Source organism: Tyto alba, unplaced genomic scaffold, assembly GCF_018691265.1.
Source record: "Tyto alba isolate M040663 unplaced genomic scaffold, T.alba_DEE_v4.0 Super-Scaffold_38, whole genome shotgun sequence".
NCBI classification, from domain to species: domain Eukaryota; kingdom Metazoa; phylum Chordata; class Aves; order Strigiformes; family Tytonidae; genus Tyto; species Tyto alba.
Window position 1 is genome coordinate 26,649,249 of NW_024881313.1, and position 19,088 is coordinate 26,668,336.

Sequence of the window (19,088 nt, forward strand, 5' to 3'; positions counted from 1 at the left end):
AGCAGGTATATTTGCTGTTTCCACGTAGCTGGAGAGAAAAGCAGTTAATCATCTCTGAGAGCTTTGCTGTTCCTCTTTAGCAGCAGCATCTCAGCAGGGCTGGGAAGCAGCTTCGCTGAGAAGAACAGGTGCCAAAACCACCCAAACCCGCACTCGTTCAGGTGGCCACACTCCTCCCAATCCTGGTTGGCACAGGAACAGCGATAGGACATTGGTCCCCTTGCCCTGCCTAACTCCAGGAAACAGGGAGAGATGGAGATCAAGAGACAGGACAGATGACAACACTCAGCACATCCATAACCTACAAATGGGTACGTAACATCCCCCAGCGGGTCACCGAGTCACACTGCTGCAGGCATCCCCATCAATCAGACCCTCCCAACACCCCTTTCTGAACACAGGTTTACAGCTCTTGTCCCTATGCACCCTTTGTGCTTTAGGGAGTCTTGTGACACAGCCAGAGGGGACAGAAAGCCACCCTTCCAGTAAATGGCACTTCACAAGCCCATTCCTGAGGGATGGGAGGACAATTTTGTTTCCCTTTTCATTTTACAGCAGAGGAAAAGGAAAGACATGGACATCACAGGCTTTGAATTACATTCTTAGGGGACTCACCTGGAGATGACTAAAGAAATACAAGCCTAAGCCACAATTAATTTCTTTAACAAAATATACTTTTGCAGATCTCGCTATGAAGAAAAAACAACCTCCGTGAACCCAAACTGGAGGATAAAAGTCTTCACATGAACAAAAAAAAAAAAAAAAACAGGAAAATTCTTGGATCAAAAATTCACTCAGCAGCATGAGGCTGAAAAAATTTTCCTACTGATTTACTACATGGCTGTTTGCTTGTCAAGCATTTTCAAATAGAGATCTAACAGTAGTGTGAGGCCAGCAAGAGGAAAAATTACAGCCCAAGTTGCAGGTTGGTTATTGTTTGATAATTCTAAAGAGTTCACCAGAAACTTCTAAAAGAAGCATCTCTAACTCCCTAAAATTACTGATAATTGGCCAAGTGAATGGAGAGCAATTATGAAGAAAATTGAATGCTTCCAAATGCCAATTTGCTATATATCCTGAATTAATTTTGCACAAGCATTTTTAGTATCTCACTGTAAAAGGAAAGGAATAAAAACCTAGGTCCACAGGCATTCTTGCATGGCTTTCCTAACCAAATTTTAGATTATCATTATTTTTGCATTTTGCAATCACACTTCAAATTTATGTGGTGGCTTACATCTCTAACCTATTTTTCTTAAAAAAAAAAAAAAAAAGAATCTGTAAGGTAAACTGTCTTCTGCACTGAAAGTTCAAGAACAAGCAGTCAGCCCACAACAGCATGAAGTCCCCTAATACAGTCAGAGATACAGATGGTTTTTTACTACTAATTAAGTCACACCAGACTTCAAGCCATTGTTGCAAAATAGTGTCTCTGGAATTTTCTGTGGTACAGTTACGCCAGCAGTTGGTCATGAAACACGGTAAAGAGGATAGATACTCTGGGAAGAAAAGGGCTCAAGATACAATTTTTTAGCTGAGCCAAAATAGATCAGTTTCAGCTAAAGGGCCATGAAAGTGCAAAAAGCTAACGCAGAAATTTTATCAGACCCAGTTTCCTGGGTAGCAGCTCAGTCAGCAGCCAGTCCCACAGCAGAACGAGACCAGCCCAAGACGTGATGGAACCAAACACTGTCCATCCTCCTTAGCCCACACTAAGGATGAGCTGAATGAAGAAACAAATGCAAAAAACCTTTAAACTGAATTTTCTCCTTTTTCTCCCCTCCCAAAGGAAAACAAAACAAAACAAAACAAAAACAAACAAAAAACATCAAAATCCAAAAAAACAAACTCTCTACCTACAGGGTGGAGGGTATGGATGAACGAGAAACCAGGTTGCTGGAGAGTCTTCAGGAGAAAAGGGTATGGAGCAGTACAGCACGAGAAAGAGACTGTGGCTGACGGGATGGAAAGACTACAGAACCAGATGGAATGGACACTGTAAACAGGGAGACAGAGTGCAGCTGGAAAAACCGCACCAAAAAAGAAAATGTTAAGAAAACACACACAGAACAATGTTAACGAGAAAAACACAAGTCCAAGGATGCGAAGAATCATTTCCTACACACACTGCAGCACTACAGCAAGACTCCAAACAAGCCTTATAACTCAAATCCTGAAGACACCCTGTGATCATCCTGTCAAACACCTATATAAGCCCAGGTACACTATGCAATAATGTCTGCATTTAGTCTTTTAACTTCTGTTGGAAATACAGAAAAATATTGACTTTAATTTCAAGACTTCAGGAGACAGAGAATCCATCAAAGCCCCAGGACTGTCATTTTTAAAGCTCTGCAATTCAGTGAACATCATCTATGTCTGAGACATCCACAGTTTGTGTTTCAGGAAAGGTAATTCAAAATGTCATCATGCACTTATACAAATCTAAGATTACACACAATACCATTTTTCATTTTGTGATTAACACTCGAGAAATAACAAAAGTGCAATCGTGTGGGATTATCCTTCCTTTTTATGTCTTTAACTTTTTTCTGCAGTTTCTGGCATGGACCAGGTCTCAGATTCTCCAGAACATTTTGCGAAGAGAAAGAAAGGGAGAAAGGGAGGGCAACAGAAACCTACTCACTTCTCTCTCATCATCATTCATCATTTACATGGCTCCTAGGATAATTGTTTATATGGCAAAGTAACATCAAGGAAACAGTTATGTATTTTTATTTGTCCCCAGGTAGGTAAGCATTCCCTGACACTAGCTTCTCTTATTTTTATTTTCTTTTTATTTTCTGATCCATGCTTTTTTGTTCTTTAATTCTTCATGACTTCTCTTTTCCTCTCTCCCTCTGTTTCTGATCATAGGCTGATATGAAGTAGTTGTCTCCTTTCTAAAATTTCCATGAGGCATCAGGTTAACCCAGCTGCATCGGGTTTTCAGTTTGGAAGTCAGCAAATGGAAACAGAGGGAAGGAGCATCAAGTCACCAGCTAAACTTCTCTTGGGTTAAAGCCTCGTCCCCGTCACACATGCTGAGCATCTCGCGTTCTGTAGCTTAATAACTACAGACAAAAAGCACAGAGCACACAAAGAGCCTTAATCAGCAGCCCTACCATTGACATTTCCTCACTTTTCATTATTAAAAATGACCCTTCAGATGTCTTAAAGCAAATGGCAGAAAAAATAGTGAAGAAAAAAAATCAAGTAAGGAAACACAGAACAATTTATATTGCAGTGCAAGTAACAAAAGTAAGAAAATAGTTATGGCTAAGATGAATAAAATACATTTAATTTGGGTGATCAAAGTGAAAATTAAACTCTGAACTAAGCACATGGAACTATGAGGGAAAATTACCATCCATCTTGCTAAAACTATAAGATCAAGAACTTTTTCCAAGGTAAGATCAAGCAAACACCATACTTTCTTTACATGTTACATATGCCACTAGCTTAAGTTTAAAAAAAGAAAAAGGAAGAAAAGTGAAGAAAAAATACAAATATAGCTTTTGTTACAAAAGCCATCACTTTTGATACAGCCTAAGATGCATTATTTGATTTAATTACTTATTAAACTTACTAAATTCTACATAATGTGGTCAGTGAAATGCCTTCCATCCACAGAGGTCTGAAACTCTGTTCCCTTTCCAAGGAAATTCCAACTATGTACCAATCTTATCTGCAGAAAACTGAATCTCTTGTCTTAGAACTCAAAACATCTGCCAGATCTGGGAGACATAGAGAAAAAGACAACACTGATTCACAAGGACTCAGTGCCTGTTAAACACAACTGGATTTGCAGAAAAACCTTGAAAGCACATGTACTCAGAGAATATTTTAAACATCTGGTGAAACCTGGATGAGGGGAGGGGGAATACAAGCCCATAACATGAGAACAAATTAAAATACTTCATTAAAACTATTTTTCACCCTTAGTAAAACATTCTGACTTTGAAAATGAAAAATGAAAAGGAATGGAGCAAATCCTAGCCCTGGGAGAAAATTCAGAAACTGAAACCAGTACATGGCACATACAGCACAGCACAAATTGCTCAGTATGAGTGAAGTTGATGTACTGCCTAGAGGGTTTGAGGAATAGTTTAATATTCAATTCAGACCGCAATAGGAATCCCACGCAAAGAAGTGACATCCACAAAATCATTCTGGAAAAATGCACTTTAAAGTGCACATTGTAGAAGCTTGCTCGTACACCAGCACCAGGTAAACTGCGCATAAATATCGGCATTACAATACTCGCAGCCACTGAGAACTTTAAGGAAATTCTAATATTAAAGCGCAGACAAGTTCACACGTGCACACACCGTGGTCCTCCACCAGTTCATCCCACTGGGTACGCTCACAGGCAGCCATGTGCTGCAATGAGAGGGCAGCAGGGTCAGGCCTCGACCAAGCACCACTGCCCTGGGCGCTGCTCCCCTGCTTGCAGCCCAGGCTCCTGGGCACGGCCACCCCACTGCCACGCAGCAAACCCACAGCCACCTCACTGCCACGCAGCAAACCCACTGCCACGCTCTGGGGCAAGGCCACCCCACTGCCACGCAGCAAACCCACTGCCACCTCACTGCCACGCAGCAAACCCACTGCCATGCTCCGGGGCACGGCCACCCCACTGCCACGCAGCAAACCCACTGCCACCCCACTGCCACACAGCAAACCCACTGCCACGCTCCGGGGCATGGCCACCTCACTGCCATGCAGCAAACCCACTGCCTGCGCCCTTGGGACGGTGACGGCTCTACCTCCCAGCACTGCCGGGGATGTGGCTCAAGCATGCACTTTTTTGGTACTGTCGTCTTCCAAGGGCTTTCAGCATTTGCTGCCACCACAATGTACTGCTGCACAGACAAACTGCCAACAGACACAGACAGTTTAGGATAAACTCTTCAGCCAACATAAGAAATGTGAAGATCAAGATGTAATAAACAAACATCTATGCATACTCGCAGCTGCAGTTTCATTGCAGCTTTTTCACCCTTCCTTTTTGGGGGCCAGGTTTTTAAACAGTTCGGTTTTCTCCTCCTTCCCTCCCTTACTGCTTACACACGGCTTCTGCTCCTCCTCCGGCTCCTGAAGACAGCCCTGCACATCACGGAGCCAGCACTCTGGCAGAGACCCTCTCCCAGGCCCTCAGCTACACATCCCACAGCCTGGTCAATTCTGAAGTGCAAACTAGAAATACTATCTCTGTCCAGCAATAATTGCAAACAGATTTCCCCCTACCCTTATGGGTGGACAAAGTGAAAATACTTACTTTGCTGTAATGTGACATTTTAAGCAACACAGCAAAGAGCTATGGGAAAGTAGGCTTACGGGAAGACTTTGCCCACTTATGTTTGATTACTTTAAAGGTGAACTTAAAACAGAGGTAGAGGTAAATCATCTACATGCACAATACTCACAGAAATATTGCCTACTATGTCAAACTAGAGCAGTAACTTTATTCACTCACTTAATGGATATTTCTCATGGATAAATGTCACGCAATTCATTTGAAAAAGCAGCTCCATAATTTTCACTGCAGCACTCCTAGTAAGCCCTTCATTTTTATTTATTTTCCCTGAGTCAAGAGCCCAACTAAAATTTTAAATAAAACATGAAGAGACTTCAGTGTGCAACACCCTTTAGATGGAAATCATCCTGAAAGTCAGGCAGTGCTTGACCTAAAATCCCTCTGTCATCCAATGAAGGTCTTAAGCATCAGAGCTTAAAAGGGGTTGGAATAGAAGAAGCTAACATCATTTTGATATTTGGTGGAGAAAGCTTTCATATGCAGAAAACATCTCTGAGGTTCCAAAAAGCCCAAAAGCCTAGAGATCAAGAGAGGACTTACCAAAAACCATTAAAAGATTAATTTGTATATTGTATAGGGTTGGTTAACGAGGCATGTGTCCATTCTCTAACTTGTCAGAAACCAATTAACATAATTTTATTCTTTTATAATCTGCTAAAAATTAACTGCTAGCATTGCTTCAAATGTTACTTCCTTCGAAGCAGTCTCCGCAGGTATTGCTGTTATTCTGTCTGCAAACCTGCAAAGGTATTTAATTTAACAGCCTACATTCAAGGGATGGCTCCTTTCCCCAGCCACTATTCAGAGGCTGAGCATGTATACAGAGAGCTTTCCTCTCCCAGGCCCACGGGGAGCCAGGATTTCCTTCAGAGCAGCCAGGGCAGGATGCCCCTAACACCCAGATGCTGCACAGTGTGTGAGGGAGTGGGGTGCAGAGGCAATCAACTGCATAAAGCAGTACAGACAGCTCAAGTCCTTCAGTGCTCGTTGACTCCACATCATGCCTGTTCCCCCAAATCTAGGCTGGCTTTTCAGTACCACGTGGCATGACCTGTTATGCTTTGTGGTCTGAGAACACGTGGCAAGAGAAGGCACAGCTGCCTCTTTGCAGAGGTTTACCAGTTTGAGAGCAGTACCACATAAAGTGACTAGATACCGGTGTCAGACCCAAGGCAGGTGATACACTGGTTTAACCATAAAATTGCACAGAAGTTTATCAATCCCAATTTTACTCTGAGAAAAAGCTAACATGAGACTATATGCATTCATGACATACTGTCCACTACCCAAATATATGTCCCAAGCATAATTTTGGCTTTACAGGAACTTCCTGGGGCCATGTAAAATTGCTCTGTGTGTCAAACTGAGAATCCACTGGCTTTGTAAAATGCCACTGAACCCTTCTCTTCCAAATATACAAATTACTGTCTTTAAGGCAACAAAGTCAACACCCTACTTCATAAAGAAAAAAATAAAAATCTTCCATATAAAAATTTAGGTTGTGAAGTCAATCACATGCAGAATGGGATCCACAGACATCTATTTTGGAACTGGTCAACTCTCGTTTCTCTCTCATCAATGGAGATTAGCTAGTGCAGCTAGTCTAAGGCCATACTCCATCCTACCCTGAAATAAGCTGTAAAACAGGTCAGATGAACTGACCCTAAAGGTGTCCATTCGTCTCCAGGAATGAGAAACTCTGCTGCCTTGAGAATTTAGCTCAGATGCAGGTCTGTTGTTATCAGCCTCATCCACTGTGTCTGCACTGAATCAGTAGTTGCCCAGCAGTTGCCAAGAGAGTCACAATTTTACTTCCAGTTGTGAACAGTGCTGCACACAGAGCTGAATCAAGCCCAACCCCTCGGGATAAGGTTTTAAAGGTTGATCAAAGTTTGCTTTGAGAAGCCTAGTCCCCGACTCACACATACAATTTCCAGAAGCTAACACAACAGCTTAGTGTTGCTGTCTTTGCACAGCCCTTTACTGTATGCATGCATATAGTAATACAAATATTTTCTCTTAACCTAAGCACCATTTTTTGCTTTTGTTTGTAAACTCACACAGTCCCCAACTCCCTTCCCACATACACAATCACTTCCAGTTTCTGTAAAACCAAAAATGTTGACAGAATTAATTACCTAAATCCATAACGGAGGCAATAAACACAGACCTGGAACACAGCCCAAGTTCACACCCACCCCCAATCCCAAACAGCCAAGCTCTGGCATCAGCCCGGGTGGTGAAAGCCCCCCCAGCTATGTGGCTACTATGTCACAGAGGGGAATCCCATCTGCTGCCTCAGTGTCAGAAAGGGGGAGATGAAGGGACCCTGCCTGAAGACAGGTCAGGGACACTGAGCTGCCCCGAGCTGAGCCATGCCAGCAGGAGAGCAAGCGGTGGACTCCTGCCTCATCTCGGTTCAGACTGGGTTCAAGGGCTCAAATTGGGCTTGTCACCTCCATGGCATCCAGTGCTACCGGGGGCCAAAATCCCTGGAGAAAAATTCTTCTAAATACATACACTTGATTGTCACCCTAAATGCTTAATCTGTCCCAACATGAACACACAGCATTTCTGAAGCTGAATCTCATCTTACTTACGCCATTCATTTAAGATTTACAACAAGAAATGGGTGGGAAAAAGAACAAATTTTATCTTTCTAAAAATATGAAATAAGGCAATAAATTAATGGAAAGTCATTCCTCATCCACTCCTTTATTTCTGTGTCATCTTGCAGTCCTTTTCAGTGCATGAGAGACTAAATAAAAAACAAACTAAAAAACAAGCCTTTTCACTAGCTGCCATCTGTCCCTGTTTCATCCCCCTCAAAAGAACATGTCAAAAGACACAGAATTTAAAGCAACTTTTTCCCAGTAATCACCAAAAGAGATGGTCTATCTCTAAAACACATCCCCATCTGAAAAAAGAGTATGCGAGTTCTTGTGCTGCAAATACAATAAAGAAGGGAGCAAGAAGATCCCTTGTGAATTACGAACAAAAGCAATCAACAATGCTGTCACAGAAGTACAAGTTTAGCCTAATTAAGAATATACTTTAGGTATAATATCTTACAGCCTTGGGCTTGTGGTCAAACATATCCACGTTTGTTTGGGGTGGGGGGGGGCGGGGAGCAGGGCATGCACTAGCTGTTGCATTGAACACGGTAACCCTACAGACAGCATGGCACAGAGCCCCCAGCATCACAACACTCTTCACTAGCCCTACAACACCCATCCCATACGATCATCCCGCTTCGGACCAAGTGAATAATTAAGTACATTTGACAAACTCTGCATCCTCTGCTGTTGGCAAATTGTCTGTAAGTAATTTATGTCAGTAGTACAGCGCCCCAGAGACCAATGCTGTTGCCTCAAAGCAAAGCAAAACATGACTGGGATACCAGTTACTCTCACAGACTGGTGGTTCTGGATATTAAAGATGCTTTGAAGCATACCGGTTTATCACATTTCAGAATAAGTACCTATAAATACTGCACGAAGTTTTTAGAAACTGTTGGATAAAAAAAAAAAAAAAAAGTGTAATATGTACACATGCCATCATAAAGTAAATAATTTCACAGGGTGGTTGTCCATACCATGAAAAAGCATTCCCTACTCGTTTCAGATTCGTGTTCCTTTGCCTTCACTGTATTCCTTCTTGTTTGCTTACAAAGAAATAACAAGAAATATAAGAGTAATCAAGAAATTATCTATAGAAAGAGTTATTACACCTATTGCTACATGTGTGATGACTAACACTTTCAATAAAAAAATAGCTTTGTCACAACAGGATTAAACCCATGATACCACAGTACAATGGCCTACGCTGTAATGTTTGATTTGATAAAGTGGCATAACATTTTTGTATACATAAAATACAGTTCCCTTATGGTTACCTTTCATTTAATGAAGGGGAAAATAAAACCCAGCAACACCACCACCACCACAGATGCATATCAAAACATTCTCAGAATACAGCTGTGATTTCCATAATAGCTTCTTGTTCAAGTGATCATTAAATCTATTTAAGATGTCAAATTTAGACTAATATCCAAACCTGACTTCTTAAACTATTCAAATTCAATACTTCACATCTTCATAACCCTTCCTTATTATCTCTCTTGTACGACATTCTGTAGTTATGGTACAAAATACCCCCAGGTATCAGACACCATACCATATTTTTATTATTCCCCATTATCAGTACTCAAAGTTAGAAGCCATCACCATATGGAATGACATTTTGAAATGCCCCATGATTACTTAGGTTTCCTCTAGAGAATCCAGTAAGTTCTAAAATTCTTTACTTTATTGGTTTCAGGGATTTTTTAATCCTGCTAGAAGCTCAGTATTTTGCTTGATGGTATACTGAGAAGATTGAAGATATTAAAGGTTAATTTAGAAACTTACGCAGTTTAAAATCCATTTGTTTTTACAAACGTGTCACGGCCTCATCAAAAACACATGGTTTTTAAACTGCTCAACAATCCCAAATTAACAGCAGAGCACTACGCTTGGAGAAAACACCAACTGGAGATCACTCAAGTCAAAACTGTGCTGTAGAAAGAACAAATTTAGCCTCATGGAAGAAAGGAGCACCTGGTACTGATTTTTTGATTCAATAACTCTGGCTTTAAAACAATCCCATCCTTGATAGAGCTACAGGGATAAATGCAATAAGAATTCCTGAACGGCAAGAGCACCAGAAGGTGAGGAAACAGACTTTGCTAAATCTTCTCCTCAAACTCCGATGCATGAGAAACCTTCCTTATTCAGCTGCCAACAGCTTGGTGCAAGCCTTAGGTTCGAGGTTCTTTTCGTATTATCCAACACAGTAAAGGAAACGTCTGAGAACCTGGCAAGGAAGTAAAAGTGGGAATGGTGGTTAGGAAATCTTTTGGAATTCATTCCTGGAACTGCACTGGAATGATGGGCATCTGAACGCTGGCTGGTCACTAATCAAGGAGACTAACCTTGGAAAGCTGACCTGACCCAAAGCTCGATGAAGCTAGTGGAAAACCTCCCATTGATTTTGGCAAGAATTGCCTATAAAGCCATATTCTTTCATTATAAATGTGGATGTCTTTCTCTGTTTCCTAAACAGTTATTTAACCCTAGAGGTAATTCCACCTGATAAAGCTCCAGACATCTGTTTTTTGATGAACTCATCTTTCTCTTCCTCCCTCTTCTAATCTATTGTGTCCTTAGTTCTTTGATATCTGAAAATTGCTTTATTTCCATATATAAAGCTGACTCATAGCTGAATAAGGAGTCAAAGAGATACAAACAAGAATGAGTTTCTAAAGGCCACATACGGGAAAGAGTGCTAAAACCATCATCGTTCTTGAAACCAGAACAAATATGAACTCACCTCTGCAGTTCTTTGCCAACATACTGACATGCAGCGCTCCAAACCTTTAAACAAAGGCACTTAGAAATATTAACAAATTAATTCTCAGAATATGCATTTGGGACTCTAGATAAATACTTGTATCAAATCAGTGAAGTGCCGTATTTAAAACAGCAATTTCAAAGTACTTGAAATTCACACACTTATTTATGCGCTCACGCCTTTAACTGGCTTGCTTAGTATTGGCTTTTTTGAACACAAATTGTGAGACACTAAGAAAAGACACACACATATTTACAATGGATTAAATAAGTGGCACACTTGTGGTTACCAAACAACCCAATAGCTTAGCCAGGAACTGGACCGATCTGCTACCACCAGCCAGTTGCCTTCCTGCTTTCCAGCACAGCACAGGACAGCACTCAGCAGCATGCAGAACATGCCTCTGAACCATTCCCACAAAGACTTGCTTGTTACGTGAGGTGTAAAAACATTTTTTTTACACTTACAGGTTACAAAATATGTCTTTTTCCTAGGAAATGCCAAATGCCCTTCTGTCCTGTCCAAACTACAACACCTTCTCTTAGCAGACATGGAGAATAAGAAAAAAAAAAAAAGTAATACATTTGAAGACTTAGATGCTATCAGTTTTTATCTTTGCTTAACTAAATAAGCCAGTCCTTATAATGCTTAGGTCATAGTCTCCAAAGTGTCTTCCTCCCATTGCTCTCTTTCAGCTCTCTCCAACTTGTTTATAAGTTCTCCAAGTTTGACACCACAACTGGTCACTCCAGCTTAAGTCTTCCTGATCACAATTACTTCAGTGAGCCCACAACAGCGTTTCCTTTTGATCCTTTGATGGAAGAGCATAATGTCCAGACACACTATAGTAATGCACTATAATGCCCAGATGATTCTCGCGTACTGTTTACTCAGCTGTTCACTGCTATTGCCTTGCAAATTACCTTTTTCTTTCTACATGCAGTGACTGCATATCTCACTGATTTCAAAACAGTTTATAAATGTATGAAGTGAATGCTGAACTGATACCTTGACATCCAAAGTTCTTAAAACTCCATCTTAGTTTTTTGTGCAATACTCTATATTCCAATTCAGATTTATTGAAATACTGAACAGTCCTTAACCTAATAGAACTTCCATTGACTATACTTGGTATGTCCTACTAATTTGCCAGTGAACTACTAACAACTACTCAGCACAGAGAGATCCACAAATTCAAAGGCAAGCAAGGTCATGAATTTTAATGTATCAATGAATTCTCAGCAAGAGTCTGCATGCATGCTCTTACCTGTGAGGAATGAACTTGAGCTTATTGCAGGGTAAGAACACATATGCACACAGGGAACCTTAGAACAACAGCCATGCTGCTGGGTAAACAATGATGTTAAGCTTCAGCCAGTTCTTTCCTCCTCTGAACTTTTAGTACATCTTCACTGTCAACTGTGCGCTTGCTTCATAATATTCTCATCAAGAGAATATTCGTAATATTCTCATCTTTTTTTTTTTTTTTTTTTTTCCCAGAGTCTGCTTTTGTGACCAGGATATGAAACCAATGCCAAGAGTCCTACTAAAAGATATGATAGAGAACACTTCAGCAAATGCATCACTGAAGTGCGCCATTTCCAGCTAGCTCTTAGTAATTTCTTAGACTCCTCTGGCCAGCGTTTCAGGGAGATGTTCACGCTCCAAACTTTATGAGAACCTTACATTTACGCCCTATCTCATTTTTAAGGAACTGATGCACCTGCCAAAGACATCCAGAAAACAAGAGCAGCAGTCTTGTAAAAAGACACAGTCAGCTGATCTGTCACAGTAGCACAAAGTAGTACAATAATAAACCCATGCTGGGAAACTGTGCAGGCACAATATGCTTGCACAACTATCTGCTAAATATTTCACTATACACATCATTTGCTTTTATACATGATAGCTTCAAGTAGCAAACACTTTAATAATTATATTTGGAATCGCAGAATTACATGGTAACTGCAGAGGTTGGACAAGATCTCTGGAGGTCATTTGGTCCAATCCCTTCACACAAAACAGGACCATCTAGATCAGGTTGCCCAGGACCATGTTCAGTCAAGTTCTGTCCATCTCCGAGGATGGAGATGCCACAACCTCTCTGAGCGGCGTGTTTCACTCTCAAGGTGTAAACTATTTTCCTAATACCAAACTGGAATTTTCCTTGTTGCAACTTGTTTGTTGCCTCCAACAGTAATGTGCCCATGTGAGAAGAGTCTGGCTTCATCTTCTCAATACCCTCCCTTTAAACAGCTAAAGAGAGAGACAGATGGAAAGACCGACAGGAAAGAAAGAAAGAAAAAAAAGGAAAGGAAGGAGGGAGGGAGGGAGGGAGGGAGGGAGGGAGGGAGGGAGGGAGGGAGGGAGGGAGGGAGGGAGGGAGGGAGGGAGGGAGGGAGGGAGGGAGGGAGGGAGGGAGGGAGGGAGGGAGGGAGGGAGGGAGGGAGGGAGGGAGGGAGGGAGGGAGGGGAAGGGAGGGAGGGGAAGGGAGGGAGGGGAAGGGAGGGGAAGGGAGGGGAAGGGAGGGAGGGGAAGGGAGGGAGGGGAAGGGAGGGAAAGAAAGAAAGGGGGGGAAAGAAAGGAAGGAAAAGGAAAAGAAAGGAAGGAAAAGGAAAAGAAAGGAAGGGAAGGAAAAGAAAGGAAGGAAAAGAAAGGAAGGAAAAGAAAGGAAGGAAAAGAAAGGAAGGAAAAGAAAGGAAGGAAAAGAAAGGAAGGAAAAGAAAGGAAGGAAAAGAAAGGAAGGAAAAGAAAGGAAGGAAAAGAAAGGAAGGAAAAGAAAGGAAGGAAAAGAAAGGAAGGAAAAGAAAGGAAGGAAAAGAAAGGAAGGAAAAGAAAGGAAGGAAAAGAAAGGAAGGAAAAGAAAGGAAGGAAAAGAAAGGAAGGAAAAGAAAGGAAGGAAAAGAAAGGAAGGAAAAGAAAGGAAGGAAAAGAAAGGAAGGAAAAGAAAGGAAGATCTCCCAGTCCCCTTACTTTACTTTGGTCCAGGGGGGAAATAAATAAATAAATAAATCAGTCCTCTAGACCTCTCTTGACATATTTTCCAAATAATGTCATATACTAAAAATGCTTTTTAACTGTAACTGCTAAAACATTCATAGAGACTTGTAACAAATAAACACATCAAGACCAAGAACTAAGACCACCCTTGGTTATTTAACAGAACTAAGTAACTTAAAAGGAAAATGAGACAAAGAGATGACCCTTTTTACATTATCTCATAGAGCTGGAAAGGGATTTTATTTACAATATTTAAATGCAGTACTGTGAAACAAACAACTTGGTTCACAGGCAGCGCACCCGCTGCTGAACTGTCACTGCCTGACATCCTGTCTTATCTGCCAAATTGCTCATTAGGTTTGGCAATTTTCACCTGCGCCTCCAGTTTATATTTCAGCAGGGAATAAACATCAGTCTGCTTTAACAATCTTCTGTAGTGAGCTTCCAACCTCTTCACAGAAAGCACGCAGGCACACACAAAAAAACCACCTTGTATACTGTATGCTTTGAAAAAAAATACTGCTCAACTGATTAAATACAAGAGGAAGTTTAAGTTGGGTAGCAGAAAAGCGGTAAAAGAACTAGGTAAGAAACAAATAAATCAACAGCTTGTATCGATGAATTGGGTTTTCACTGCAAAACAACATAGGGGGTATGGGCCAGCCTCATTTTGTTTCCAGGTTTAGATGGGAAGATTCAATTTGACACACCCCCCCATGTGCAAAGAACAGTCTGTGTTTGTGCATGGGAAAAGAGGGATTCCAGATGAATATTACTTTTCCAGCTGGACCTGATCTAGCTAACCTTTCCCTTGCTGGGAGAGGAGCGATGGCGTGATCTATAAACAAACAAAAGGGGTAGCATGGCAACCAGAACAAAGAGACGAAAATCTCAGCAGGCCCTTAAGCCCCAGCCTAATGCGCTGAGATGCTGCCTCCAAAGGGAGGCCGCCCCGTACCCCTCGGGTGCAGGTGAGCCGTAGCAGAACGGCACAAAGCTTCGCTTCTGCGAGTGAACTGCTGAGAAACAGAGCCCAGCTCGCGAGCAAAAAGCACCAGAGATGTAAAACAAAACGTCTAAAATGCTATAAACCAATTTCAGATGGAATACTGTTTTTCATTTGTTAGAAGTAAAATATTCACCGCCAACCCTGCAATTAGCTAGAAAATTACAATAATTACAGCAATTTTGTATCCTATCTCCAATCCAATTAATAGATATATGACCTTGTCAACATGTAATAATCAGGATTCTGCATCTACCACAAAACTGGATGGGTTTTATTTGCTGAATAGAACATACACAGTAAGAAGATAATTATTTGAAATACTGAGAATACCATTTGTATGCTATGCTTCACTTCACAAGTTATAAAGGAAACACAATAGGAATATTATTTCCGTTTTCAATGTATATTTAAATGAAATTCTTGAAATAGGTATGTTTAATACGGGATAATATTACTGGACTGGGATTCTAAGCCTGTGGTTTGGAACACTTAAAAATAAAATATATCTAATTGTCAACATTACAAAAAGTAATTGGCTAGATAAGAGTACATATCTGATTTGTGATAACATATTTATGACAACCTGTTTCACCCATTTTATTTTTGCATGCTTTTATATAAAGTGTTAAAAGAGCTATAATTCTTACCAACAGTTTTAAAAGTCTTCTGCATTTCTATAGACCTTTGTATTGTGGGGTCTCAAAGCACATTTTGGTCTTTTTAGCAATCAGTGAACTGGCTAAATATTCCACGTATTTTCCCGAATGACACCGAAGATAAGTGAGCTGTCCAATATATCATTGTATTTTATCTGCTCTATAGGATTTTGATGCACTAACATTAATGTATTGTATAACACACCAGATAATGACGCTACGGAGAAAATGTGTATGTATTTGCCTGCCCTAACTCCCCCCGATATATTGAGAACCCAGAAGGACAGCATTTTGGCTTATGCATGGAAGTAAGATACGCAGTTAGCAGTGGCATACCCTTGTGACAGCAAAATGGAAGGGTCCTGAAATTCCAGGATACTTCTTTATTCTGACATTAATCCTTTCCCTAATTTAATTCTGTGTTGTAATGAAGTATAGTTATAGCTTGAAAAGATACACAGACTTGAATATGTCAGTTAATTGTTACATGTTGTGCCCTCAATTTTACAGAAAACACGCTGGTACAAAACCCTTCAAACTTCATAGAGTGGTAACTTTTCCATTTGCCTTTTACCTGATTTTATCCATTAAAAGAACATCTACAGAAAACTAATCTCTTGGGAATTACAAATAGTTGCTTAAAACACTGTATCTGTAGAATATTAAAGGACTAACTGACACTAACTTCTGCTAAGAATTTTCTGGAGCAGAGACACTACTTCAAAAGTTCAGTGAGCGAAAGTAACGGACACTACACTTAAGAGGGCACGAAGCTTTACCTAATACTGTCTTGCTTGCATGGTACTTTTAACAACAATTAAAATTACACAGTAAATTTTGTTGTGTCATCCTTCTTCTTAATAAACTGAAATATTCAAAGATCCTGCCTAAGCAAGAAATGTGATATGTAATTCCTGCTTCATAGCTTTGCAACACATGTTCCCCATGTTGGAATAAACAAAATAGTGGGATGTTCCTGGCTATGGTTTCTGATTTTTAAAGAAGTGTACTTTTGCAACACAGTAAATGCACGTATCAGGAGATGTTTTTATGGAAAGGTGACAAGCATAACCTAGCAACATCGACAGGTTCAGTAGAAAGTGTTCCCATCTTTAGTTTGTTTTTACCCTTTTCTTCATTAAAGAGAATAAAATTGGAAAACTGAAAATTACACTGAGCAGTAACTGCATCTGGAAATTTTGTTGTGATTTTCAGTATGAGGATAATTTTAAACTGGCAGCACAGAAGGATCTTATCGTTCCTAAAAGCACTTTATAAATAATTTATTAAAACAGAAAGATTTGTTTACTTGCATGCAACAAGCATTTATGCAGTTTCACAATTCTGATCAGCTTTCGATAAGGACAGATAAATAATCATCTTCCCAGCAGCCTGAACTGGGTAACAGCATTAGGCACGTTCATAAATTAAGATGAAACAAGTTGAGATACTGAGAACATTTACTTACTTGCACGAAGGACTGAAGGGGTGACCTCAATTTCACTTGTTGCTTGGTAAGGCTGAAAGGCTGACGCTGTGTTTGAGCCAAGCTCACTGCCGAAAATCTCTGGGCTTTGCGTGCCTGTCGAGCTGGCGCTGGTGCCATCACCTCCATGGTGTGGATCTTGCTCATCAAACACAGCTACGAGCTGCAAATGACAATTTAATCTACTGTTAAAAAAAAAAAAAACTTTCAGCAACATCAAAGTGCCACTGTAGATCAGCGTTTCATCATTTCTTCCCACCAAAGAGCAAGAAACGTCTATCAGCAGAGACCCAGATCAATGCCTAGATCACAACATCATCAGCCCAAGGAAAGGCAGCCATTAATTGGATAGTACAAAGGGTCAACAGCTCTGATACACCATGAAACCCATCAATGAACGGCACCAAGTCAGGAAAAGAAGGGTTGCACCTTCCCCAGCAAACCACTTCATCTTACGCAGAAATGCAGAAAAATGTCTGAGTGCCGATCAATGCCCATGCACTGGTATTTTTCACCTGTGTTTTGAAACCTCTGTATATATCATTACTACAGAGTCAAATCACAAGCAAAACTACACTTTTATAGAATAAAAACATACAATAAGAAATTATGTTAATACACACTAAAAGCTACAGAAAAAATACAAAGCCACCTGAAGTGTTATAATCACTACAAGTTACCATCTATTAATCTGCTACCTATTAATCCATTAATATGATTTAAGTTGTGGACTTCCCTTGCAAAATTTATTTTGTCAAATTTATGGAGATACTTCCATATTTGTTTGCAATCAGCTTCTCCAAGACAAGCCTTAAAACTCAATCCCAATTTGAAATTTAGCCAAATCACTAATTTAACAGAAAGTTACTAAATCTGTGTTCACTGTTGCAAGGGAAACAGGAAAAACGTCACAGTGGTTTTTGGTAAATCTAAGGTATTTTTTCTACTGGAAATGGATGCTTTAATTTGAAACAAATATTTTATCCCAATTTACCTTTGGTGACCTACTGAAAGAGAAAAGGCCAGCTCTTACACACATTTCATTTTAAAAATTAATCTTCAAGATGGGTGTAAAAATTTTATGGATAACAGCATTCTGCAACCTATAAATTAATCTATAATGTAATATTTGAAAGACATTTCCAAGAAAGCATTACATTCTGATGTCCAAATTGCTAGGGTAAATGGAGCAAATCAACTTAAACCTACGTTGATCTTTGCAAACTGTTTATTTTATTACAACAACACTTAAAGCTTCATATAACCTAAAGGAATCAGAGAGGTAAATTTCTTTTTTTCTTTTTTTTTAAGTGAATTTGACATCCTCTCATCCTACAAATTTTAATATTAGTCCTTTTATTCAAATCAAGCTTACACAAACATCAGTTAAAAAACAAACAAACAAAACAAACCAAAACAAAACAAACAAACAAAAAAAACAAAAAACAAAACAAAAAAAAAAAAACAAAAAAAAAAAAAAAACAAAAAAAAAAAAAAAAAAAAAAAAAAAAACAGAATATCAAACCAGAACACAACTGTAAGCCCAAGTAGAAACCGTTTGGGAATTCAGCTTTTGAAAGTACTTTCAGGAATTAACTTTTTTTAACAAGTAGTTTTAAAATTGCAGAGAGTAGCAAACTTCTGCCAATAATTCTGTACCCAATGCAAATTTAGGCTCTGGCATGCACAAAACAGAAAAAATGACTTGGTAATGGGTAAAAAGTCCATGCTCTCTCCAGTGCTATTTGAAAGGCAGGGAGCAGAAGGAAAACCAGGTTGCAGCTGCAGACAGCTAGAACATGTTTTTAACATGCAATGCATTATTTTATGCTTGAGAAATCTACACACAAGAGACATGACAACACCTAAAATGTCAGTAGCTCAAGAGTATTGGAAATTTAATTTTCTACCACACTGTGAAATATCAATGCTTACAAAAATTGAAGCATACTTCTCAAAAACAGCACACTTTACTCATAACACTTTTACTATCTGTTTTATAACAGCTAATTACCAATCTCCAGCAACTGAAAAGAAATTAATCCACAAGTGAAGATGTGTAAGGTATTAGAACAAAACACAAACAATGCATTTAAAAATTCTAGGCATGAAGCATCAAATCTTTTTCTTCTCTGCATGGCATGTATCAAGATAAGATAAATCCCCACATCACATTCTGTTCGAGGCTGACTGAAAAAATATTACTCAACGCATGCTGCTGCAAGT

At 39.8% G+C, this 19,088-nt stretch overlaps 1 protein-coding gene across 17 annotated transcripts in view; it reads right to left on the bottom strand.

Moving 5' to 3' along the window:
• PARD3 (par-3 family cell polarity regulator) overlaps window positions 1-19,088 on the bottom strand; it is a 459,468-nt gene that overhangs the window by 287,666 nt on the left and 152,714 nt on the right. For all 17 annotated transcript variants that reach the window (XM_042801882.1, XM_042801881.1, XM_042801880.1 and 14 more), the window contains one exon: window positions 16,845-17,025. In XM_042801882.1, coding sequence (XP_042657816.1) covers window positions 16,845-17,025 — 181 coding nt within the window. The remainder of the gene's footprint in view (window positions 1-16,844; window positions 17,026-19,088) is intronic.